The sequence below is a fragment of the Lathyrus oleraceus genome, chromosome 7, assembly GCF_024323335.1.
Source record: "Lathyrus oleraceus cultivar Zhongwan6 chromosome 7, CAAS_Psat_ZW6_1.0, whole genome shotgun sequence".
Classification (NCBI taxonomy): domain Eukaryota; kingdom Viridiplantae; phylum Streptophyta; class Magnoliopsida; order Fabales; family Fabaceae; genus Lathyrus; species Lathyrus oleraceus.
Genome location: NC_066585.1, coordinates 143,571,276 through 143,598,417, shown reverse-complemented (window position 1 = coordinate 143,598,417; position 27,142 = coordinate 143,571,276). Strand labels below are relative to the sequence as shown.

Sequence of the window (27,142 nt, the reverse complement as noted above, 5' to 3'; positions counted from 1 at the left end):
TATTGCCATTAACTTCTCGTCGGTAAATGTCTTTGTAATGCTTTATTTATTTTTAGTCACTTCAACATTCTCTAACCTGGAGAGGTGATATGCAACAACATTTTTCTACCCCTTTCTTATCTTTAATTTCTAGATCAAATTCTTGCAGCAAGAGCATCCATCGTAGCAATCTAGGCTTTGAGTCACTTTTATTGAATAGATACTTCAAAGTTGCATGATCTGTATAAATAATAACCTTTGAACCTATTAAATATGGGCGAAAATTTTCCAAACCAAATACTACTGCTAGCAATTCTTTTTCAGTAGTAGTGTGCCAACAGCATAATCGCTTGCATCACACATAATGGTAATTCCCAATTGGGTGACACAATTATTGGGGCAGTTATCAATTTATTTTTTATGACAAAAAAAGAGTGTAGACAATCTTTATCGAATTTAAATTCTTTTTTAATCAATAGGTTACATATAAGTTTTGCAATTTTTGAAAAAATCTTTAATGAATCGCCTGTAAAAACCTACATGACCTAGGAAACTCCTGACTCCTTTAACATTTACAGGAGGGGGGAGTTTTTTATCACCTTAATTTTGGCTTGATAGACTTCTATTCCTTTAGTACATATTTTGTGGTCGAAAATAATGCCTTCAGCCACCATAAAATAACATTTTTCCAATTCAAAACTAGGTTTGTCTCGGTACATCATTTTAGGACATTATTTAATCGATCAAGATGACAGTCAAACGAAGAACCGAACACAGAAAAGTCATCCATAAATATCTCTATTGAGTTCTCAATCATGTTAGAGAAAATAGAAAGCATGCACCTTTTGAACATTGCCGGAGCATTATATAATCCGAAAGGCATCCTTCGATACGCAAAGACTCTGAATGAGTATGTGAATGTTGTTTTCTCCTGATCAACTGGATTGTAGCAGTAAATTCATGACCACCAAGCTATGGATAAACTTTACGTCAGTAAAACCAGAGTCGCCACCGTGCTTTTATTGTTTCCAAAGGAAAATGGAAAAGTACGAACAAAACCCAAAATGTAAGAAGTTTTCAAATCAAAACTAATAAAATGTCAAAGATTACAGGTAAGGGGGTTGGTTACACAGAGGGAAGGTGTCAGCATCCAAAGTGTCCTAGATACTCATAGGGAGCCCTTTTTGTGTGCATATGTTTTTGGTATAAATGATGTTTGATAAAACATAGAGTTTGAGGATGAGAAAAGAATTAATGGATTATATTTTTGTGTTTGACAAGACCTTCGATCTTATGCCTACGTACCAACATAAAAATGAGGGATCAAAACCTCGTAGTTCGTGGTAAAAATTTAAAAGAAGATTGGTGAATTGATTTTAACAAAAAGTTTAACAAGAAAAGGGAACAAGAGGCCAAAGGTTTAAGTGGGGTTGTTAGTTCTTTTTGTCTTTTTGAAATTTGAAGTCAATGTGGTTAAGTTTATTTACAAGTTTCATTTAAGAAAAAGTTTAAAAAAATTCAATGGCATAAGGCCAAGGTTTCTAATCATTAAAACATGTTTAAGTTTGAAATCACAAAAAAAGAAAGTTTTTGAAAAGAGGGAGAGATTTTTAAATTAGAGAAGTGAGAGGATATGAAGAGATTACCCTAAGCAAAAATTAAAAGTTAAGAGTTGAAAAGATTTGACCAATGGGATGCAATCCAATAGACAAGAATGTCATATAAAAACCCATTTTCCTTTGGACTTTGACAAGCTATAAGCAATATACAAAACATCATGTGAAGATCAAGGCATCAAATAAAGATAGCCATAATATACAAGCAAGCATTCCAATAGCTAGCATTCTTCAATATCTTCCAATGTAGCATGCAAAATATTCCTTGATCAACTCGGAACAAAACATCAAACATAAACAATAATAACAAAATAAACAATTAAGTACAAAGATAGAGTAGTAGATGAATCAAAGAGATCCAGGGTCTTGCGCCAGATGAAGGCATATACAATGTATGACCTTCATCTCATAAAAATTGAGCAAGTTATGGTTCTTGGAAGTTGACCTCCTAACTAGGGCACAAACAAAATGACCTATAATCTTTCACCATAAAAAACAACTTTCCAATAAAAAATAGCTCGTGATGTCAACATGAAAGTTATTTGGAATGTAATAAAGAGTAACTTTAATATTGGAATAATTTTCATATGACAAAAAATGTAGGAGATAGGGTCTAGGGAGCCCCAGTTTTAACTAGTTGATTTTCTCTGGTCAACCTCTTTAAACCAACTTGCAAACTTGAAGTTATCTTGATCTTTGGGACTCATGGAGGATCATATATGCATAAGATTATGTATAATGAAGTATCCATTGATATATTTGACCATTTGTTGAAGAAACTTGCTGAGGAAGTCACACAAGATACCCAAATGAATTAGGGCTTCCAAGGCAAACAAGCTTCATACTCTTGATGAATTCTTGATCAAAATGATAAATGAAGATCACGGGGATCCATATATGATGTTTAGAACCAATGTGGACCAATTTTGGATTGATCTCTTGTCATGAGGGTCTCAAACCCTAGTTGTGAGCTTGATAGGGCAAAAGTGGATGTACACACTACCTACAAAAGAAACAAAGTTATACATGGACATATTTTTTGTATTTTGGTTAGTAAACAAAGAAAAATAAAGTATGATACAATCAAATGTTCTTGGTGATCTCTCCCAATGCAAACCCAATGAATGAGAGGTAAGGAGGATGTCAAGGTGTGATCCCAAAGCCAATGCAAATGATGAGATAGCATGAGGGATCTTAGGGTCAAAATTGGGGTCTTACATAGATCTATGGAAATTTGATTGTACCTTAAGTATACATATAAAAACAATAATAGGTTTGGCATGCTAGTCTTTCAATCACTTGATCCATGAATGGCAAGGGAAAGTGATCCTTACGTGTAACGAGGTTTAACCTGCGATAATAAATACATATTCTCTCTCGTAATAGTACGAGTTAGGATTAGTTCATTTTTTTCATTATGTATAACAGTGTTACCTCCTCTTTTTTTTGGAACCACATGGAATTTGCTTACCCAAGAACTATCATAAATAGGATAAACCATACCTGCTTCAAGCAATTTAAGGACTTATTTTCTTACCACTTCTTTCATTGTTGGATTTAATCACCGTTGACATTGCACGACCGACTTGAATTCTTCCTCTAGCTTGATTTTATGCATGCAATATGTTAGACTAATCCCTTTCAGGTTTGATACCTTTCATCCCAATGCTTCTTTATTTTCTCTTAGCACTCGTAACAACTCATCTTCTTCGATATGTGATAATGTGTTATTGATTATTGTTGGATCCTTATTTCCCTAACTTACAAAGACATATTTTAAATGTTCAGGAAGCTATTTTAATTCAGGATCCGTTAGTTTCTCCTCACTAATGCCTCATAATTCTTCAAATCTTTTATTAGCACGCTCTAGTTGTGCTGCTTGCAATTGTAGCACCAACTCATTTACCTTGACATTATCTTCATCTTTACCTGGTGTTTTAATAAATGTACTAATAATTTCTCAAATTTGAGAGGATGTAACATCTCCTTTTGAGATATTGTCTATCAATTTGTCAATCAAATCAATTTGGTAACATTACAAATCTTCATGATTGTGTTGTATGGCTTCAAACACATTAAATACTACATGCTCTTTATTAAACCTGAGAATCAATTCTCCTATTTCTACATCAATCAAAGCTCTTCCCGTATCAAGGAAGGGTTTACCTAACAATAATGGTGTTTTGGCATCTTCAGACATATCCAATATGACAAAGTCAGTAGGAAAAATTAAATCATCAACCCTTACCAACATGTCCTCTAGTACTCCATAGGGGTATGTGACTGATCTTTCGGCCAAAGTCAAAGTCATTTTTGTAGGTTTTGGCTCTCCACAATTTAACTTCTTAATCATGGATAATGGCATCAAGTTGATGCTCGCCTCTAAGTCACATTGTGTCTGGCTAATTTTTAATGAACCTATAGAGTAAGGAATAGTAAATCTACCTGGATCTATTAGATTGGGTGGCAGTTTATGTTGAATGATTGCGCTACATTCTTAAGCTAAAGTAACATTTTCACCATCCTTAAATTTGTGTTTACCATTTAGAAGCTCTTTCATGAATTTTTCATACACGGGCATTTGTTCTAGAGCATCACAAAACATAATATTCACTTGTAACAATGTGAGAATCTCCATGAACTTTTTAAACTTCCACATTATCATACCTCAAAATTTTACCTCACCTTTTGCACTTTCATCTGACTTTTGGTCTATGGTTCATCTGAATATTCATTAGCATCATAACACATTCATGTTGGTGTAAGCCCTAGAGGCCAATACTTTTGGTACTTGTATCAAATTATTTATTAACAATAAAAGGCTTTTTCCTTTTTATGTTTGTTTAATAAAGTCCCTAGAATATCTAGTCCGTTTAATGTATCAAGTATGACTTAATCATGAGATCACATTAAACATAAGGACACTATTCTTAAAGTATTCGTAGTCGAGCTTTATTATGAAGTGGGATAACATTAAAGCATTAAGACTATTATGTATATAGACTGATGATCACATCTCACGGATCATGGATAAGGAGTTATCAAGTCTTAAACATAGGTATGGATATTAAGAGTAATATTTATACCGGATTGACCCGCTATGAGAATACTATATAGAAAGTTATGCAAAGTGTCATAAGTTATTTTCATGGTGATAATGGTGTATTCCACTCTTCGACCTGAAACCACTATGGACCCTAGATGTAGAGTCGAGTGCTTTATTGCTGATCAAACGTTGTCCGTAACTGGATAACCATAAAGACAGTTGATGGGTACTCCACGAAGCATGCTGAGGGACATGAGTGACCTAGATGGAATTTGCCCATCCTGCATAACAGGATAAATGTCTATGGGCCAAATATTGAACTGGACAAGGATGACACGGTCTATGCCTTGTGTTCAATATAAACATAAGGGCAAAAGGGTAATTATGCACATAAGTATTATCACAGAAGGATTTGTCAGATCACATGACATTTTCGTGTCTTGGATAGCAGCGATGTGTTGCTAGATACCGCTCACTGTTTATTATGTTAAATGCGTGATTTAATATAATTGCCAACGTCGCAAAAACCTACAGGGTCACATACAAAAGACTGATTGATGAGAGATAGAGTAACTAAGGAACACCGTAAGGTACGGTGCACTTAAGTGAGTTGTGGAACATCGTAAGGTACGATGTACTTAAGTAGAATACGAAATATGGTAAGGTACCATGGGCTTAAGTGATTTTGGGTATATTATAAGATATGGGCCAAAATACACTTAAGTGGCTTTTAGCTTGAAGCCCACACAAGTGGTTCTATAAATAGAACTCTTGTGCAGAAGCATTAGTAGCGGTTGCATTATTTTTGTTTTCTCTTTCTCTCTCTCTCTCACTCACTCACTCACTCAAAGCTTTCATTCGTACCAGCTAGCACTGAGATTGAAGGAATCCGTTCGTGTGGACTGAGTAGAGACGTTGTCATCATTCAACGTTCGTGATCGCTCCGTGGATCTGCATCAAAGACTTTGATCGTCACAAGAGATCTGCACCAAAGGTTTCAATCGTCACAAGAGGTAAATATTCTATCACTGATCATGACCATTCGTAAGGATCTCTAAAGGAGAAAATTTTAATTTCCGTTGCGTTTTGGACCGCAATTCTCCTTCAATTCATTCTACCATTTGCATTTTAAAATTAAACATCACAGATTTAAAGGATTTTGATGTTTATGATCAACATGGAGCTAGGGTTTCCTTGAAATTCAAATCCAGGGCATACCATGATACATTGACTAGTTGACAATTCTCTTGAATTCAAGGCCATGAAACCCTAATCCTTTATCTTTGGCACTTATGGATCATGTGGGTGGAATCTAGGTTTTGGATTTAATCAGGGATTACAGATATCACATTGGTCAACCATGGGAGATTAATTTGATTGATTAAGTTTCTTTATAGGCTTGGTCATTACACTTGTTCATTACATTTGTTCATTACACTTGTTCATTATGAGTGGTGTGGATTCAAGATAAGGCATCAAGATTCATAGTCCAATTGCAAGATTCACGATCAAAGCTTTCAAATGCAGTTCAAAGTTTAAAATATTCAAAGCTTGGATTTTGGAGGGAAAGGCAAGATTCAAATTCAAGGTCATTCAAGCTTATTCAAAACTCATAAAATTGGAGGGAAAGACATTTTGTATTGCTTGGAAAATAAGATACAACCATACAAGGGTAGTTAATGTTCAAAACACCAAAGTACATGACAAAAATCCAAAATTTCAAACATGATACAAAGTACCCATTTTGACATAGGGTTGACTTTAGTCAATTATTGACTTCTTGGTCAATAATTGACCAAAGTCTACTTTCGAATCCCAAAACCCTAATTCTATTTTCTTACTCCAAAGCATTCAAGTTTTTCATGCCTTGATCAAACCCTCATAAACCATGATCAAACCTTGCCACCATCATGCCAATGCAATGTCCACTCCATCATAGGCATGCCATCCATGCATCAACAAAACCAAATACACACACAATCAGAACTCAGACCATACATTAACACATGACCTATAGGTAAGATCCTTTATCTACAGCGGAATGGTATACAAAGTCAACAGATCTCAATAAAAAAAATAGGATTTATGGCCAATCCAACCATAACATAAAACATACCATAATGATTCCAATTGATTCCATGGAAACTAAAACAAATCACAACTTTATCCAATTATCTTAGCTGCTAGTTAGCATCCAATCATCACTTCTTTTTGCCACAAATTGACTAATTATCATGAAAGTTCAGTAACACACATTGCCCTAGTGTTTTATAGCTCAACCTAACCAATTTTGTTGAATTAGCAACATTTAACACTAATAACCTGCATAATCCTTCTAACATTCTAATCTCTAACTAATACTTCATGCTATTGCACATAAATTAACCAACCAATGTCGTGTTAGTAACTGGTTAACCAAAGTGGTTAGCCATTTACACTATGCCATACTCAGTCAATCCAAAACCTCATAGCAGTACCATGTGCCACCAATTCCAATTCACATTAGCCATACAAAATCAAAGCATGTTAGCAACATAACCAAGCCTAGACAGTGCATCTAATTCAAGTCCAAACATCATCACAATTCATACAAAGTTTAGCATGCCCACCATCCTTTAAACACATCCAAATCCCAATTGTTTTAAACTCTTTTCCAAGGTCTAAATGTAAACAACACCACATCCTAATTAACATTGCTAACAATCATCAATAATTTATACCTAGCAATTACAATCACCAAATTAAAACACCATTGACCTATTAACATCAATACCGCTAGTAGGGCATTTCTAATTGAATCAAGGCACAAACAGTTAACTATTCCATTACATTTCCAACACATTTGAGCTAACTAACATAGTTCAAGCATCTATTAGCATGGAAATTCAACATACAACCAAACCAACTTCCTACTAACAGTTCCATACCACCAATTTGATCATATTTTAATTGGTATGGTTCACTAACATATCTGTTAATAATCACAGTTCAGAAGTCCCATGACATTTCAACATAATCAGTTAACACAATTTCAAATCCATCACTAATTGAGTTCAAAAATCCCATTTCACTAACAACAGTAACAATTCATCCTAACACTAACTTCTACTCCTATTAACATTTCACTAACTAGTTTCTAAATCCACTAATCAAACTAACCTAATTGTCAAGTCTAAACTAACTAACTCAAACTCAAACTACACGGCTAACTAATTTTGAATTCAAGCTAACACATGGCCATGGTCATTCAACTGATTAACTAATATTCTTATTCATCAAACTCAACTGTAACCAACTGATTCAACTCTAATTCAGTTTCGAACTAACAACTAACAGAACTTCTAACTCTGTTAAAAGTTCAAACTAACTTATAATTCCCTCCAATAACTAATTGAACTAACTGATTTTAACAGAAACATTTAATAGCGTTAACAGTTCCAACTAACTTTCCTCCCCATTTAACTAAAACTTAACCATGCCCTAACAGGATAACTGTCTGCGCAAATCCTTGCCCAATTTTGTTAGAACCTCAACATCTATATAATTTGTCTCACTCATAATTAATGGAAGATCATCAATAATCATTTCATTCGCTCTGCACTCACAAACACAATCTCAATTCTCTATGTTTTCACTTTGCAAGCATTTTCAACCTATCTGCAATCTCTTCCTTTACCCCCCAATCATACACACCACAACAAAAATAACACAAAACAACTCCATAATTTTGATCCCTACGGACTACTCAAAAGAAGAAAGAGAAGAATTTATCGCAAGCAAAAATCTGAAGAGTTCAAATTGATTACCCGATTCTTCTTCTGGTCTTCTATATGCTTTAGCATCTCCATCTTCATCTTCAACAACTACTAAGGCACACCATGGCCTTGCAGGTGGGGGTCCTCTCCACCTTACTCTTTTCCGCTTTAAACTCATTACCATCATGTAGAGGACACTGAGGTGGAATCAAATCCCCAAAGTCCCTTGCTTTGATTCCCCTCCATAGTGATTTAATTTTGGTTTTAGAGCTTTAGTATTTTTTTTAGTTTTTGGTTCGATTTGGAGAGAAACTACCTTTTCATTGGTATCTCGAAGGTGTATAAGGAATTTGAAGAGAAATACAAGGATAGGCTCGTTGTCATGCAATATGTGTGGAAAGACACTGAGGCTGCTAAGTTGGCTCTTCCTGAAGTTGTTGATTTTGTATCCCATCAGAAGATCGACTACTTCTTGCAACTCTCACAAGACTATAATGAGGACCTTATTCGCGTGTTTTATTCTGGACTACGTGACAAAGATGATTCCTATTTTAAATTCACTATTGGAAATGTTGTTTATGAGTTTACTGATGATTTGTGGAGGTTTCTATTTGGAATAACTATTATTGATCCTGATGTGGGAGATGAACCGGATCCGTTGGTGACAGATGTTCATACTCATATCTATTATAAAGGAAATACTGTTGTGAACAAAATGCTTAGATTTTCTTGTCCTGAAGGTAGCTTTAAACCTATTACTACTGGTCATCTAAAGATGGTTCTAAGAATTTTGTTGTGGCTTGTTTCTTACGCGATCCATCCAAAGAGTTGTGGTTTCTTAAGAATTGACTATTCCAAACTTCATCTGATATACATTATGCTAAACAAGGTTAATACTAATTTTCCCCATTACATTATGTTAAGGATGTTTGCTATAAATAAGTGCAACAAAGTTACTTCTTTTAGCTATGTCTCTATGATTTCAAAGATTTTGAAGTTCTTAAACATTGCCCTGCCTAACCTGTCCTACAAATCTTTTGGGTTTGAAAAAGAGTTTTCTCAAAGGACTCTTACAAATTTGGGATACTTCTAGGATGTCCAGTGTAGGGCATATTACTTCCTTGCCAGTAAGAATTCCAGAAGAATTTATAACTTTGATGATCCTGCTGCTTTTAAGGATGAACGTGAAGAAGAAGGTGTTCATATGGAGGATAAGCATCATATTAGGGATCACTAAAATCTCCATGAATAATATGCTATGATGCATGATGCACCTTTCGGAGATCACAATAGTGCAAGTTTTGGTGCTAATTCGGCTGACACTGTCACCATTATTAATATGCTTCAAAACATGCAGGTACAACAAGATGAGCACTATGTTGACGAGTGTAGAAGGTGAATTGCATTTGAGGCTGCACAGATAGAGCAATACAACTTGATGCAACAACACTTGTCTACTCGATATGACAACTTTGAGGCCTTTGCTTCATATGTGATTGAGGCATTAATGTCCTTACGCATAGATATGAATGTGAATCATGAAGCCATTATGGCCAAAATTAATCACCTTATTTCTACACACGAGGATGACTCCCATCGTTATGAAAGTTTCTACAGGGAAATGTGTGAGGTTATTGATTCTCAATACCATAATGAAGGACCAGGTAAGTACATAGGTGCACCAAGAGGACGTGGAAGAAGATAACTTGGTGCTCGATTGATGTGTTGTGAGTTTGATTTGGTGGTATCCAGTTTTGTTTGGTATCTTTAGTCTTTCTACATTTTACTACTTCATATTTCGATTCATCATGCATTTGCCTTTATGGACAATGGTTTGTTTGATGTTGGTTTATGTATTTATAATGGCTCTTTAACTGTTTGGATTTAGACAATGGTTGTTATGCTAAAAACTTATGGTTATTGTAATTGTTGTGCTGTTTATTAATTGTTGTATGTTCTAGTATATGTTGAGCATATACCTTACCTTTGCAAATTACCTCTGTATAGTGAATATGTGATATTTCTAATCGTATGCTTGGTCTCTTTTTGATGTTGTCAAAGGGGAAGAAGTATGATGCATTCAGGGGGAGCTTTCCATGAACAACAACACACTGTCTCAATTCCATCATGAAAAGAGGGGAGTATGTGAGTACATCTTTCGGTTTAGATAGATTTTTGTATGATGTCAAAACTAGGAATTAGTGTTTATGTATATTGGACGGTATCACCCGAGTCTAGATGTGAATTTTAGCGTTCTTGCATTAGGGAAATGGTTTGGAAAAAGATTGTGCATCAAAATATCGTGTCATTCATGAAAAACTAGTTTTAGGTAAAAAAAATCCACATTACAGGTCGACACATGTGTGAAATAGGTCAACACATAGCTCGTCTGCATATGCATAGGTCGACACATTGTAGGAACAAGTCTACACATACACTGCAATATTAAAGCCTGCAAGGTTCCATTTTATGTGCTGACTAAACAGGTCGACCTATAGGAAGCACATTACTTTGGTAGGTCGACACATGACCTCTGACAAGCCATCACATTGCTTCAATAGGTTGACACATGGCTCGTACAGGTCGACCTATTGAACAAAAAATGTTGAAAAATCACTCTAACTTTCATTCCTTGTGCATTCCTTTTTCTCTTTATTGGTCACATACATACAAATACCATATACATGCATCATTCTCTAGTAAGGTTTCTAGAGTGAGCAAAACCTACGTGAATCCAGATTTCAAGGCATCTCATCATCTTTAATTAAATCTATGCATATACATAATCAAACTACACATAATCATTTTTTGATTGGGTGTCATCTAGATTAGGATTGATAACGCCCAATTAGGTTTGTTGTATCGAGAATATTTGGTTGGGATCTTTGAGGGATTCAAATCAGAAAATCGAGGTGGAGTTTTCCTTCAAGATATTTAGGGTTTGAAGGTTTTAAACAAGATTGTCTAATTCGGATCCGATCGAGTGAAAGCCTTGGGATTAGGTGTGTCGTGCAAGGGAGTAGCGTGAAACAGTGGATCATGTTGACAAATCTTGGGTTCAACAAGTGTGCGCTTGGGATTAATTCATCCGATTGAAATCCTTGAGACAAGGAGGTCATGCAAGGAAGTAGCAACAACAAGTGAATTGAAGTGACATTGTTGGTGTCTTGATCAATCTTTGATCAAGGTTTTTAGAGGTGTCAGAGTCAAGAATACACTTAGGGTTTGTGGGATTTAATCTCTCATCTCTTGTATACATGCATTTGCAAAATAAGATTTATTATAATAATATCTCAATCTGAATTCGTATTCAGGGTAGATATACCCATAAAGAGGTTGATTGGGGAGTTGATAAAACAAATCCTTTTGCACTCTCTCTCCTTTATTTTTTGATTCACAAATTGTTGATTGCTTTGACCACCTGGTCAACAAAGTTTGGATCATAATTTTGATTACATTCTGAATCTTGTGTTTGTTGTATTGATCACTAACCATTTGGTTGTGATTGAATTTCTTAGAACAACAAACACCATATAAAATTCCAAACTTTATTTTTCGCACACCAAATGTTCGACATATTGATTGACTTAGTTTTTGTGTGTGAATATTATTGGAGATAGACTTTTACAACTGTGGGGGTATTCAATTAGTTATGCTTAATTGTTATCGATTGATTTGTGGATTATTATCATAACATTGACACCTTTACGAATATCCGGGCTACTCAATGTTAGGTTTGGTTAGACGATTTTTGATCCGGAAAATATTTGAAATTTGCTTCCATGCCATAAATTTGTCTAAGTAAATTTTCGCACAAGTTTTTAACTTGGGATCTATTCACCCCTTATAGATCTAGACCTATCCTCTAACAGGATCATAGTGGGATCAAATATGTTTTTGTAGGTTATACACCTAACATAAAAGGGGTTGAAAAGGGATCCAAAATATCCATGTGGACACTAGGATGAACATTTTTAGAAAAGTCATTTAAAGGAAAAGTTTTATAAAGTTTTATGGGTTAAATACACTTTACCCCCCCTGTAATGTTAGCGAGTTTAGGGTTACCCCCCTGGTAAAGTTATTTTTTCAATACCCCCCTTATGTTATGTAGATTCCTTCATAGAACCCCCTAATATCCAGGTGGCATGGAATCTTGGTTTTTTATTTCAGACGTGGCTTTTTAATTTTTTTATTTTCACATGTGAATCTTCATTAGGTCTCCAGCATGGCATAAACTAGAAATTAGGGTTCCAAATCCATCCCTCTCTCTCTTCGTGAAATCCATCCCTATCCCAAATCCATCCCTCTCTCTCTTCGTGAAATCCATCCCTACCCCAAATCCATCCCTCTCTTCATCTTCGTCCGTGTCCCCTTCATCTGGGTTATGGGTGGCAGCAAGGCATCTTCCACGAGTGAAGTTGGAAACGGCTTACCAAGATGTGGATGCAATGAAACCATGAAGTTGTTGGTCTCCAAGTCAATTGAAAACCCCGGTCGCAAATTTTGGAAATGCAGGAATAATATGGTGAGCAATTTTGAAGCATTTTATTATTTTGAGTTTGATTTCGAAATTAATTGTTGGTGGTGTTTGTCTCAAATTGCAGAATGGGTGCGGTTTATTTTTGTGGGATGATTTGGTCAGTGAGTTTGCAGTGAAAGAAACCAATCCGTCCGGATGCCGCCAATGTGAAGTCAACAAGGCTTATTTGATTGAATTTGCTAAAGAGATTGTTGAGGAGATAGATTGCAGAGTCGGAAAGCTTAACAAGTTAGAAAAACTGAAGAAAAAGATTGCAATGGAAAAGAGGAAAAATTTATGGTTAATGTTTGTAATTGGTCTGTCATGGATGTTGATAGCAGCTATGGTTAAGTTAGTCTAATGAGTCTGTCATGTAATTGTTATGTCATTAGTGTTTTTCAGCAATGTAATGTTGAACTTGTAATGTGTTCATCAATGAAATGTAATCTGTTCATCAATCTTAAACTGTTATGACATAGTAAACATATAAATAAATTGAAATATATTAATGTAGTCTATCTCTTAAACTTTTTCAGTGCAGAATTCAAGGTGAATGTAATTAAATACTTTGGCTTTTTCTTTAGGTCTTGCAGAATTCATGGTTTTGTTGTAAGATTAGTGCACAGACTAGCCATGGCTCTCTGCAGAATTCATGGTTTATGAAAAACAAGAAAAAAATGTGACAGACTAGCCATTGTGTTTTATAGACAATACACACCAATAATGTTAAACTGATACATTAGAATTGATCATCACAGTAACTGCATATGTTTGTTACAAAAGGATTACAAAATACATGTCTTCAAAGATCAGTTGGCATTACAAAAGAGTTTTCCAAAAGGATTACAAAATACATAGCAGAAACATAATAATCAGTCCCTCATTTTGAAGTGGGTATGTCTTCATTTTCTGGTAGGGTAATTGGTTTGTCACTAGATATTCCTTCACCTGTTATGGGTCTTTTAAACCAACTCAACTTTGCTATAATTGTGTCAAATGAAGAAACGGTGAAATTAGACCATGAAGGACATTCCCTCCAGTTGAGAAGCTGTGACAATTCTATAATTGTGTGTCCATCACTGACAAGATTGATGCCAAAAAGAGATGCTTGAGTGTACCACAAGACAAAAATGCCAACTGTTGCGATTCCGACATAGGAACCAATTATCTGCCATGATGAGCATTAGTATAAGGTTAAATTAACTTAATGAATTTATGACAGACTTTGTGATGTCTCTATATATGAGTTGATGAAATTGAAGAGATTTTGAGCTAAACTTACTAGGTAACGAAAAAGAACCCAAGTACTTATAAGGGCATCATCGCTTTTTCGTGGTGGCTTCTGCATGATATCAACATCAGCAGGGTTGAAACCAAGAGCTGTTGCAGGTGGACCATCAGTGACCAAATTCACCCACAGAAGTTGTACTGGTATCATGCATTCTGGGATCCCTAAAGCTGCTGCCAAGAATATCGATATCACTTCCCCGACATTTGACGATATCATGTACCTGAAGAAGATTGAGTAAATTTCTATATAGATCAACCAAATGTAGAATGTGGAAGGAAAAGAAAATAAACTAAGAGACAACATACCTTATAAATGCTTTCATGTTATTGTAAATAGCTCGACCCTCAGCGATAGCTGAAACAATAGTACTAAAATTGTCATCTGCAAGCACCATATCTGAAGCTTCTTTTGCAACCTGTGGTTGGTATCATGATAAGATGGTGAAATATTGTTTTAACCTTTATTATCGTAATATATAAGTTTATATAAGTTCGCATTGTAACCACAATATAGCGAAAGTTATATTACCTCAGTTCCAGTTATTCCCATAGCAATCCCTATGTCAGCAAGCTTAAGTGCAGGTGCATCATTCACGCCATCTCCGGTCATTGCAACAATCTCTCCCATTTCCTTCAACAGTCTCACAATTTCTTGCTTGTGTCTTGGCTCGGCTCGCGAGAAAACCTTGCCTCCATTTCTCAACAGCAATTTAACTTGTTCTGAATGAGAGAGAGACATGAACTCCTTACCTGTCAAACTTTGACCTGTAAGATCTTCATCTCTAGAGAAAAGTCCGATTTCCTTACAAATAGCCTCTGCTGTTGACTTGTTATCTCCGGTTATTACCATAACTCTAATACCAGCTTGCTTGCAATCCTCAATTGCTTTATGAACTTCCTCTCTAGGAGGGTCCTAATCAGTTCGATTATAAGCTAAATTAGTTAATATCCTCAATAAGCTGCATCGCAAGAAGATTGATAACGGTATAATGCAAACTTACTCTTAAACCAACAACGCCGACAAAAACTAAATCACTTTCAATGGATGAATAGTATGTTGGATCAAGCAATTTCTTGTGTGCAGGATGAGTGTCTGCGTAATAGTCTGAAAATTCTCCTAACTCGTCTTTACATGCCAAACCCAAGCAGCGCAACCCCTTTGAACTCATCTCATGGAGTCTTTGAAGAAGTAGTTCCCTACATTGATCATCTATTGGAACAAGAGATCCATCCGCAAGTTGCACAAACGAACTTCGCTCCAATAAACTCTCAACAGCACCCTGCGATTCAATTATCTTTAGAACTCGAAAATGTAGCACCAGAATGAAATCAGGCATAGAAAGAGTTCACATTTTTATTTGGAAACTTGTACTGATGCATGTACCTTTACAAGAAGCCGATTTTGACCATCCGGTTCGCGAACAATAACGCTCATCGACTTCCTAACACGGTCAAACTCCAACGTAGCTACCCGTTTGGATCTTCTATTCCACCACTCACTACATCCTGCGCAATAAAAACCAAAGTACTTTGTTATTCCTAATACAATAGTATTTTGACAGTTATCGGATCTTTCATAAATTAGTCCATTTACCAACCTAGCTTCAAGGTGTCGCAATCCATCGTGTTGTTTGATGAACCTTGGATGTCGCGAGTTTTGTTCCTTGACTTGATATCTGGAAATCCCATCTTTTCAACCAAAACTTTGAGAGCAGCTTCAGTTGGCAAACCCGTGGCTCGAAATAAGCGACCGTCGAAATAAACACCAGCATCATTACAAACAGCACATATTTCTGCCATGGCTAACAAATTCACATCCATGTTATAGCAAGTCCAATCAACAATGCCTCTGTCTTTCGGATCATAAGTTGTCCCTTCAACTCTAAGGACTCTAGAAGCAGTGGTTTTCCCTCCTAAAGTAAAGAACTTCATCACAGACATTTGATTTGTAGTCAGCGTGCCAGTTTTATCGGAACAAATCACAGTGGTGCATCCCAAAGTTTCAACACTTGGAAGCTTTCTCACAATCGCATTCTTTTGCGCCATTTTCCTTGTACCGAGCGCTAAACATGTTGTGATAACAGCTGGAAGACCTTCTGGTATTGCAGCCACAGCAAGAGCAACAGCAATTTTGAAATAGTAAATGCATTTCTGAAACGAAAATTGAATGTTCGAAGGCCATCCATCGACAATATCCCAAGAAATGAAATTTTTGTAGTTTATAATCCACACAACGAGACAAACTATTCCGATTGAAGTTGTTAGCCTGCTACCAAATTCGTCCAATTTCTTTTTCAACGGAGTATCACTCTCCTCCAACGAAGCCTCGTGTATTTGTTTCTGTATCTTTCCGATTTCAGTTTTCATTGCTGTGGTAATAACAATGCAAAGACAGCTTCCGTTGACAACAGTTGTGCCAGCAAATACCATATTCTCTTTGGCCTGCAATTCACAATCATCCATGAAAATAGGATTTGTGCCTTTCAGAACAGGCATTGCTTCTCCGGTTAACGAGCTTTGTTCCAATCTCAATGTCGATGTTTTCAAAGCTGCAACTCTCATGTCAGCCGGAACTTTATCTCGGACTTTGGACACTTCACTGAGCTCGTCTTCACTGAGCTGGATCGCTTCTTCGTATTCGCTGAGGTTGTCTTCATCTTCGTCTTCACTGCGGTCGTCTTTCTCGTTTGCTTCGTTCCCTGCATTCTTCTTCTTCGTCTTCGTCTTCCCCTGGAAATTTCGTCTTCGTCTTCCCTGCTATGTTCAGAACCCTAATTTTCTAAAGGGGTATTTGAAATTAAAAAGTGTAAAATGACACATAATCACTTTAACAAAATTAAAAATATGTCAGGTGTAGGACCTCTTATTAGATTTCATGCCACCTGGATATTAGGGGATTCTATGAAGGAATCTACATAACATAAGGGGGGTTTACAAAAAATATTTTTACAGGGGGTAATCCTAAACTCGCTAACATTACAGGGGGAAAAGTGTATTTAACCCAAGTTTTATTAATGTGGGAGTGAGTTAATAGTGACATGCAGGAGCACAAGTACACATAGGAATAAGGCATTTTTTTATATATTTCTTGCCATAACTTCTTCAACATAGTGATGTACTGGGTGATGTTATGATCGTCTTGTTTGAGAGAATATATTCCTTCTTAGAGGTCGGAAATTCGAAAAGCATCGCCTTGGTGGTAGCGCTCACGGAGCTCATCCCATAATTGTTTTGCTGAATCTATCAATAAGACATTTTCTGCAATTTCAAGAGTAATAGAATTAGTAATCCATGACATTACCATTATATTACATCTGTCCCAAGTGATAAAGGTAGGAACAGAGGAATCTAGTGAGTTAGGGTTTCATTGATGAACCCTAATTTATTCTTGGAACAGAGGGCCACTTGAAGAGATCTAGAACAAGAGTGAAAGTTAGTGTTGTCAAGGGGATGCATGTAAAATAGATTAAACATGTTAGTTTGGTAATTTTTTGTGGTGGTTTGAGATGTGACGATGGGTTAAGGTTTTGTGGTAGAGGGAACAAAGGTAGGTTAGGGTTCATTTTAGGAGGATTTTATTGATTCGTCAATTGGTTTCGTCATTGATGAGGATTAAGCTTTAAAATAGTTAAATTATGGGTTTCAGATGAATGCAATAAATCTATGTATACAAATGAAGTTATGTGATGAAGTTGAGGTGTTTGAGTCATGAACATGCAAGATGGTTTATGGGTTTGGGTTCGAAAAAAATTAGGGTTTCTTCAGGCATTGGAAGATCTGCTGAATACGGTGGGCTAAATATTATGGTTGGTTGAAGATTTTTGGAATAACTGATGTTGTTGTTGGTGATTATCTAGGGTTTGATAAAGAACATAAAGAATGAAAGAATGATCGATGAGTTTTGACGAAGAACAGATGAACAAGATGGGTGATTTGCTAGGTGTTGGTGAAGAATCTATGAAGGTATTGATGTGTCTCTGGGTCTCTGTAAAGATTTGTTGGGTTTCTAGAAAGAAAATATGAATGTGATAAAGGCGATTTAGGGTTTGTTAGATGAGTTCTTTAAAAAAAAGATAATGGAGAATTCGTAAAACTAATGGGAGGAAGACACATGAATGAAAAAAATCTGAATGAGCAATTTGTGTTGGCAACCAAAAAAGACTCGATGCACGTAACGTGGTTGGAACACGCGTGGAAGAAATTAGGTGACATAAATGTAAAAAGAAAGATATAATATTAGAGTATCCCTACTTATATCATGTTAACACGTGACAAGGAAGCATACTGTTAGGTATAAAAAAAGGCAGAATAAAAAGAAAATAAGTTTTCATTCAATTAGAAAAATAAATCCTACATATAAAAGACCAATCTAGTCATTATAAATAGCCAAATTCTACATTTAAAAAAAGGCGGAATAAAAGGAAAATAAGTTTTCATTGAATTAGAAAAATAAATCCTACACATAAAAAACCGTTTAGTCATTATAAATAGCCGAATTCTATCGAAAATTAAAGAATAAAATTAACTACCTAAAATAAAGGAAATATAAAACAAACTAAAAATAAATACATTTAAGAATTATATATATTTTGTAAAAATTTGATATCTCTTATGTGTAATTGGAGAGATTAATCTCTCAAATTAAATAACAGCGTAATGAGTAACAAAATTCTATTTCAAAAGAATTTATCAATATTATATATTCGGAATTGAATTCGAATTCAAAATCTCTAATTAAGTTTGAAGATAATTTATATTTGAATATATTTATATAAAAGTGATTGAATAATAAATTTTAATGTAATTAATTTTAAAAATAAAATTATTTTTATTTTAAAAACTAAGCATCAAAATCAATATTACTTACCTCTATAATCATTTTTGTCTCTCTCTCTCTCTCAACAAGTAGAATAAAAATACACTAAATAAAACTCCAAACAAAGTAAAAACGTTAAAAAAAGAAGACAAATCGTTAAACATTATTTCTTGGGTGGCACGCCAATAGCCCAATCAAAAGCAAGTAAAGTTTCCATTGTGCGTATGTTTCGGTTCAACTAATATTTTTTTAGTCATGCTGTTATAATAGAAATATTTTTTATTTTAACCAAAAAAGAGACATTAGATATTTTAAAGATATGTAGTTTTTATAGAAACTGAATATACTCTCTGCATAGGATAATGATAAAAAAAAATCATTTATCATCTCATTCAAATATTGTTGGATCTTAAAAATTTACAAATGTATATTCACTAAATATCGAAAATATTTGTTAAATTAATTTTATATATGTCTATATGTACATTTAATTACACTTATTTTTATTTAAAAAATACTTTATCTAGACTCTTTTTTATACTCAATTTATATAATTAATTAATCACAATTGAATTATTTGAGGTTAAAAAAAGTTGTATTTAAAGGTGTTATATATAAATAGTAATAAGTTATAACAAGTGATTTATTAAGCTCTGAATTGGGAGTGGAAGAGTCTGTGTGTGTGTTGGGGTTCTTTCTTCGCTTCCTTCCTATGGATCTTCATGCCGACTCTCCCAATTCCGGGATAAAGAAACGAAAACAAGACGAACAGGTAACCCTTCCTTTCCTTTCGTTTTTATTTTTCTGATTTCGTAACTGCTTTTCTCTTAATCACGATTTTTCAGGGTTTTGCAATCGGTCAACTTCCCTGCTTTGATGCTTTGTTTGTTTGATTTTCATCTCTTTGTGTTTTGATATCTTGATCTTCATTTTTGATCGTTTGAATTTTGTTAACTTGTGTGTTTTCTTCTTCCATGATGAAGAATTCGCTTGTTTTATTGGTTTGATTCTAATGATTTTGTTTTCGTGTTTTAGGGTTAGGTTAGGTTATTGAAATTAGGGTTTGAACAATTCTTATAATGTCATTCATGTTTTATCTTGCCATTTTTTGATAAAAATTAGAAACATAATTTTTGTTATCAAAATAGTGGAAATTGGTACTGTACATTAATTCAGCTTACAGTTAGTTCAAGCAATAGGGTTCGTCACTTCGCCGCCGCCGCTGCGCTTTAATTTTCTTTAACTTATCAAACGATGTCTGTTTTTTAATTTATCAATCCATGCCTGTTACTGAATGTTATTTGTGATAGTATAATTTCCAATGTCACAAAACATCAAATTTAGTAAGCCATTGTTTGGATTCGCCTTTCGCATGCCTGTCTAAGTAGACAATTGAAGTAGCTACAAATAGTAGCTTTGCTTGGTCGTGCTGACACAGTTCCAAATACACACTAAGTAGACAATCAAAAGTGTCACTATATGGCTTACTATGTTCATTGGGTTTGTGTGACAACATGCCTATAGGCTATAGCCTATAGGTTATGAGTAACTATTATTTTCTAAATTGGGAGCTTAGTTTGAAAGTGGTAAATCTCATGGGAACAGAATTAACTAATTATCACATTGCTGCCAAAGTCATTTCCTGTGTTAATCCTGCATTTTATTCTATTAGATGCTGGATTTTGGCATAATTTAGGTTGGATATAGAGAATAATATATTGGGGAAAAAAGGGTGACATTCAATGAATAAGTTTATATAAGGTCGGAGTTTAGAAGTAAAACTATTAAATTATTATGATTTTTCTATGCAGGATGAATTTCACATGCTTAACATGATCTTAAAAGCTTTACGAGGGTCTTGACTTTTATCTGTTTTCTTCTTTTGCCAGGATGCTTTGGTCAGTGATCATGGAAATTCCATGAGTGTTGGAGAATCATCTGGTAGTGGTGACCCCTGCAAGAGTTTGACCTCTATATCATTGAGTTCAAAGAATTCAAATGGTTCCGATTCTGATATTTCATGTCATGACGATGATGAGGATGTGATTGATGATGATGATGACGCACTTGAAGATCCTGATTATGCATCTGATTTTTATGACGATGATGACGTCTATGAAGATGACTATTCACTTATGCAGGATCAATTTGACAATGTGGATTTACCTACTGGGGTAGAAGCATCACTACCGTGGTTGAAGGATATTGCTTCTAGCGAATGCAAGCCGGCTGTTGTTCATGCCCAGTCTGAGTCCAGTTCGAAAGAAAAAGTAGATGAGGCCACGGATGCCGTCATGCAAAAGTTTCGTCAATTTAAGCCATTTGATACTGTTGATTCTTTTCCTGATCATCACTATGATAAGGAAGGTGCTTCAGTCTTAGAGGCGCAGGTGATATACATATATGTTGAAAGAGTTTTTCTGAGTTGCATCTGCAACACATATTTTCAAGCCTTTGATTTAGCAGAATCTTGATCCTATTATATGTTACTTGCAGCGACCAAAGAATTGGGCCAAAAAAATTCAGGAGGAATGGAAAATTTTGGAGGAAAATTTGCCAGGTAAAGTATATCTTCTCTCTCCCTCCCCCAAGAGATATTCATGATTATAACTAATCTAGAAGTGTAACTGCCATGGTTTTTTCTAGATATACTTTGGAAGTGTCTTCTCCTCTGCCTTATATTTCTTTGAAATCTTTTTGGGAGAAGTTAAATTAAATCATCATCCAACATGTTTTTTTTTATGATCCAAGCGTTTACCATTGTCTGTAGTGAAACATGTTATTCAACCTTATGGTAATTTAGTTTCATTTTTCTATTATCTTCACTGGAATATGTATCTCATGATTTACTTTTTGTTTTACAGAAACAATCTTTGTGAGAGTTTGTGAATCTAAAATGGAGCTTCTTAGGGCTGTCATCATTGGACCTCAAGGCACTCCATACCATGATGGCCTATTCTTTTTCGATTGTTTATTTCCTTCTTCATACCCCGCAGGTCCACCGGTATGTATCATTAATATTCCATGTGTTTTCAGATGTGTATTGTGCTGTGTATAATATAAACTCAACTTATTTTCTGCAGCAAGTTCACTATCACTCAGGTGGCCTAAGGCTAAATCCAAATCTGTATCAATGTGGAAAAGTGTGCCTTAGTCTCTTGGGTACTTGGCATGGTAAGAATAGCGAAAACTGGATTCCAGATAAATCAACCATGCTACAAGTCTTGGTTTCTATACAAGCTCTTATTCTGAATGAGAAACCTTTTTTTAATGAGCCTGGATATTCTGATGCATATCCTAGTGAGGAGGGGCAAAGGAGATCTAAGGATTACAATGATAATACATTTATTTTATCTTTGAAGACAATGATGTATACCCTGCGTAAACCGCCAAAGGTTTGTCCCTTAAAACAATATCTATATCTGCGGAGAGTTTTCTTTTAATAGTTTTACTATCATTTCTTCAAAATTACTCTCCATCCTTTTTTATAAGTTCATGATAAATGGTGGTTTGATTAATATGTCCATTTTTTTCATGAGTATTACTAAATTGCGGTTTGTGTATAGATGTATTAATTGTTGACTTTTTATCTTCTGAGACATATTAGTAGTATTATTTAGGGAGATATTTAGGGGAAAAGGTAATAGATGCATCTAATAATTCGAAAGAGGGCTTTATATTCAGGGACAGTTTTTTGCCCCCCAAAGTGTGCTTAGAATAGAAATCCAAATTAGAAGAAAGGAAATACTGTATTATTGATTGAAAGATAATTAAAAGTATTACACGAGGTTATCTTCTCCAATCCCATAACAAATTCTCTCTGCCCTTTTTCTCAAACATACCTCATACACTCTCACGCGTGTCTTCTCTCATTCTTTCTAACTAACTTGCCAGCTCAGCACCCCTATCTCCATTCAGGCCTTTCTTTTAATTGGCCCTATCAATGTCACCCTCTTATAAACGACCTTGTCCTCAAGGTTGGGAGTGGTTTCTATTGGCGTTCTTGTAGCTAGGAGAAACATTAGTTTGTTAGAGAACGAAATAGGATTGTACATGTCTAGGGAACTGACAATGAACATCAGTCATGTCCATATGCTTAGGAACCAAACTCCATTTGCAATTTGCCGATTGCAAAATAAACTTAACTTGCTGACTTACAATGGTCCTGTCATATACAAAATTAAGCAAGCTGTAGTGTTGGGAAATCTCCAGCTGTATTCATAATCAGTAAACTACTATAGAAATATTGGATTTCCTTGGGTCCCATTGTATGATGAATACAATGACATCCTTTTCACATTGGTTAAATCAAACAGCCCCTCAAAACAAGAAGCGATGAAGACCCTGTCATAGCCAATTCCCTCCATAGCGTGTGTCTTACCAGAATAAGAACATGTAACCGATTTTATACTTTTTACCAATCCCTGGTCATGAGCATACGTCTCAAGATACGCTAGCAGTAATGATATGAAGGCCAAGTTTCTATTGTTAAATGTGCTTGTATCTCATCTCAAAAGGTAGTTCAATGGGTGAAGTTGCCCTTGTACATTTATGCATTCAACAGCCCGGACACCTATGCAATGTGGGACTCCAAACAAACTCCAACAACACAAATACAACTTCTCTATTTATTTACATAGCCAACACCGGAAATATTTTCTCGAGTTATGTAAAAAATCTTCATCGGAGTTTTCTTTCAATCCCATTAGGATCTCCTACAGAACCCTTTAGAAGGACAATGTGATGAATTGCACTTGGATGCTCAGAGTATATTTTAGAAACTTCTAATCCACCCCAATTAACCTTGAAACAACTCATAACAAATCATTGCTTTCTTTGGAATTATTAAATCATTGTGTAAGCAGCAAATCATGTGACTCCACCCTTGAGATTCAAACACTTTTTTCCTTGTGTTGGATTGAGCCCAATGATTTACTTCACCTAGCTGAGATTCACTCCCGATATCCCCAATAACGTTCGCAAGTGTTATTACTCGAGGATCTGAATACACAAAGGGAGTGGCAATGAATGGGAAGGAAGTTGTTGATAGACTCTTCTCTATCCTCGAGATCATCAAACAGTTTACAGAACAAACTTCGCGTACACTGGATGGGCTCGCAGCAGGCGACTCACACAACAAAAGAGCTTATGGAGGACAAACACCACAGGGTCGAGATCATCAAACAGGGTTTGCAGAACAAATGATGCGTACACTGGATGGGCTCACAGCAGGCGACTCACACATCCAAAGAGCTTGCGGAGGACAAACACCACAGGGGCTCGTGGTGAGATCATCAAACAACGTTTGCAGAGCAAACGATGCGTACACTGGATGGGCTCGTAGCAGGTGACTCACAGCAAAAGAGCTTGCGGAGGACAAACACCACAGGGGCTCGTGGTGAGATCAGTGAATGGACTGGAGGAGTTTGCAGTAATGACGGTGCACGAAAGGAAGACTGTGGCAGCGGGAGCGATGTGTTTGTAGTTCACGGCTGCAACGAAGAACCCGTCATACACAGACTCTGGTCTGATTCGACCCCAGTTGTCTCTTGATTCAGGTTCTATAGTGAGTCCTTGAATTAGTAAATTTGAGTTACCTTTGTCCTCAACCCAGATGTTATTGGTGACTTGGGCCCAGTCTATTTGTTCTAATCCAAACCCGAATGGTAAATATCTCAGAACAAACCAACATCAACATGGGTCTGGCCCATCAGGTTTAAATGTGCACCAACCTCTTCAAATTTCCACTGTGCCTTTCTTCCATGCCCGCAAGTAAGCTTTGCAAGAACGATGTGGTTGTTCTTCGTGATACCCCTGGTGACTCCATAACCACCACATATGGAAAGGTTTTCATGATCAAAATTTTGCATAACATTGGGAGGGGGTGTAACAATATCGTAAAACATAAGATCATAACAAAAGACGGGAGGGGGTAACAAGATCGTAAAACATAGGATCATAACAAAGATCGTACGATCCTACCAAAACCAACATGAATGAGTGCTAGACTGCATCAAGTTCTTCTTCGCTCCATGAATGAAACTAAACCATTGCTTCTTGACCCTCCATGCTTATGAAAGCCCACTGCAGATTATGACATAGGTGAATTTCACTCTCCTTAAAGGACAATACACCAGGATCTGTCTCAGTAAAATCTGCTACCTCTACCTTAGCCTGCATCTCCTCCATCTCCGGTAACACTGATTTCTCCTCTCGAACTCAACAGGTTGGACCAATTGATAGGAACCCAAACTCAAAGCAAGGAAATACTGTATTATTGATTGAATGATAATGAAAAGTATTACAAGAGATATCTCCCGCAACCCCAAAGTAATGCTCCTCAGGAATTTAGGATACTCTCTGCCCAAGCTCAAAGCCGAAAACTATATCAAAGATTAACTGACTCCCTTTTTCCCTCTGACACACCTCGTATACTCCCTCTCTCACATTTCTCTCACTCTCTAACTAACCGGTCAGCCAGCACTCGCCTCTCCATTTGGGCCTTTCTCTGAATGGGTCCTATCAGATTATAAAAGGGACAGCGGCAGTATAAATCATAGTCCCTGACTGAATTTCATAGTTTGGTTAGATGACAGATGGCTTTGCCATTTTGTCCCTTTCTCTTGTTTGGACTTGTGTAACATCTGTCTACTGTGACCCTATATGATCTTACTGTGAAGTTTGTACTGTTGCCAGAATTGCTTCAATTATTATTAATTAAAATGACACTATGGACTATTTTACAACTATAAAAAATTATTAAGGTACCATTGTACCAGTACGCTCACATTTTTATCAAAGTGATCAAATTAATGTGAAATTCATTCCATTAATTCTCTCAAATACAGTTAATCGTTTACTCTCTTGACTTTGGTTTGTGAACCTAGGTTTCATGTTTTCTGATCGCAAAGAAATGTCTTAACTTTATATGTTATATGTATTTATAAATATCTAAACATTTCCTTCATAAGCAGCACTTTGAGGACTTCGTTGCGGGGCATTTCCGTCAAAGGGGCGTGGACATACTGAAAGCATGTAGGTCATATGCTGAGGGGGGACCAGTTGGATCAGTTTTACATAATACTCGTAGTATTAATGCTTCTGCCAAGAACCAAAAAGAATTTCAGTCAACTGTGAGTAGGATGATGAATACCCTTGTTGCATTTTTCAGCAAAAATGGCTCCACAAACTGCGAAGAGTATCGATCTCTAGAGATTTATAACTTATCTGCTGCTGCTACTGCTAACTTGGAAGTTTTCAAGATAGAATCTTCTGGCTCAACAACATTAACCCAGGTCTGAATGAAGGTCCCCAGTTTTTTATGGTGTGAATCAAGAAGTGTAGTGGATATCTTTTTGTTGATGTCTCTCACACCTAGATGGTTCAGTTTTCCTCATCTATATCTTTTTATCTTGTATAGCTTTTCTAGAACATTTTTTATGACATGAAACTCCGTGTATAGGATTGGCTAATATGCATCTTATAATAATAGAATTTATATAGTTACTATTTCTATAATCCACTCACAGTGGTATTAGTGTCTGGTGCAGTAGCTTCATCCATTATATTTGTTTGTTTTGTGACAAACTTGTTTAAGAGGAGTCTTGATGTTGTTGTCGAGAAAAAGGAGAAGTCTCTAATCTCAACATTAGAAATTTTATAGACCAAAAAAACTATATTTTTTTAATAGAAATTTCTCTTTTATTTAAGGTCATAAAAAGACAAACTCACCAATTTCTGATTTGACCGATTTTTGGAAACTTTTTTTTATTGCTCTAATAGTAGTTTATTATTTTGTCATGTTTATTTATCTTTTTAGATAAATAATTAAAAATATTATTGACAAATCAATATTTTTCATACAAATATGATAATTTAAAAAGAACCAGGGAGTATGATTTACCTATAACATATACTTTTAATTTGCTAATTATTGTTATTACTCACTTCACATTTTTAATGATTTACTATAAAGGATTTTAGAAGTAAAATAAAAGAGCATTGTTATTCTTTCAACCAATTTCTACCGAGGGATGGCAATGAACAGGTGCTATAATATCCATCTCCATACCCGTGATTTAAAAAAATTCCTGTGTCCGAGCCTATTTTCGTTTGGGTGTC

The 27,142-nt window shown here is 35.6% G+C and overlaps 3 protein-coding genes across 3 annotated transcripts; 2 read left to right on the top strand and 1 right to left on the bottom strand.

Moving 5' to 3' along the window:
- The first annotated feature begins 12,551 nt into the window (after positions 1–12,551).
- LOC127100486 (uncharacterized) lies at positions 12,552–13,310 on the top strand. Its single transcript, XM_051037698.1, has 2 exons — positions 12,552–12,921; positions 13,001–13,310. Exons 1-2 carry the CDS (start codon positions 12,781–12,783, stop codon positions 13,274–13,276), a joined length of 417 nt encoding a protein of 138 aa, XP_050893655.1. The 5' UTR covers positions 12,552–12,780; the 3' UTR covers positions 13,277–13,310.
- A 470-nt stretch (positions 13,311–13,780) lies between these two features.
- On the bottom strand, positions 13,781–17,509 carry LOC127102484 (calcium-transporting ATPase, endoplasmic reticulum-type). The gene is made up of 9 exons (XM_051039851.1): positions 17,416–17,509; positions 17,088–17,116; positions 15,804–16,959; positions 15,590–15,711; positions 15,207–15,485; positions 14,735–15,118; positions 14,512–14,621; positions 14,198–14,426; positions 13,781–14,083 (listed from the first exon to the last, which is right to left on the bottom strand). The coding sequence occupies exons 1-9, from the start codon at positions 17,507–17,509 to the stop codon at positions 13,796–13,798; spliced, it is 2,691 nt and encodes an 896-aa protein (XP_050895808.1). The 3' UTR covers positions 13,781–13,795.
- A 2,117-nt stretch (positions 17,510–19,626) lies between these two features.
- LOC127100485 (putative ubiquitin-conjugating enzyme E2 38) lies at positions 19,627–26,543 on the top strand. Its single transcript, XM_051037697.1, has 6 exons — positions 19,627–19,793; positions 20,911–21,411; positions 21,518–21,581; positions 21,886–22,025; positions 22,105–22,416; positions 25,996–26,543. Exons 1-6 carry the CDS (start codon positions 19,734–19,736, stop codon positions 26,320–26,322), a joined length of 1,404 nt encoding a protein of 467 aa, XP_050893654.1. The 5' UTR covers positions 19,627–19,733; the 3' UTR covers positions 26,323–26,543.
- Positions 26,544–27,142: the final 599 nt, after the last annotated feature.

Excerpts from the sequence above, each read along its gene's own strand:
- LOC127100485 (XM_051037697.1), top strand. The coding sequence starts at position 19,734 with ATGGATCTTCATGCCGACTCTCCCAATTCCGGGATAAAGAAACGAAAA. Across the intron at positions 21,412-21,517 it reads CTTCAGTCTTAGAGGCGCAG|CGACCAAAGAATTGGGCCAA; the intron begins GTGATATACATA and ends TGTTACTTGCAG. Across the intron at positions 21,582-21,885 it reads TTTGGAGGAAAATTTGCCAG|AAACAATCTTTGTGAGAGTT; the intron begins GTAAAGTATATC and ends TTTGTTTTACAG.
- LOC127100486 (XM_051037698.1), top strand. The coding sequence starts at position 12,781 with ATGGGTGGCAGCAAGGCATCTTCCACGAGTGAAGTTGGAAACGGCTTA. Across the intron at positions 12,922-13,000 it reads GGAAATGCAGGAATAATATG|AATGGGTGCGGTTTATTTTT; the intron begins GTGAGCAATTTT and ends CTCAAATTGCAG.
- LOC127102484 (XM_051039851.1), bottom strand. The coding sequence starts at position 17,509 with ATGGTAATGTCATGGATTACTAATTCTATTACTCTTGAAATTGCAGAA. Across the intron at positions 15,712-15,803 it reads TTGCGACACCTTGAAGCTAG|GATGTAGTGAGTGGTGGAAT; the intron begins GTTGGTAAATGG and ends TTTATTGCGCAG. Across the intron at positions 14,622-14,734 it reads TGGGAATAACTGGAACTGAG|GTTGCAAAAGAAGCTTCAGA; the intron begins GTAATATAACTT and ends TACCAACCACAG.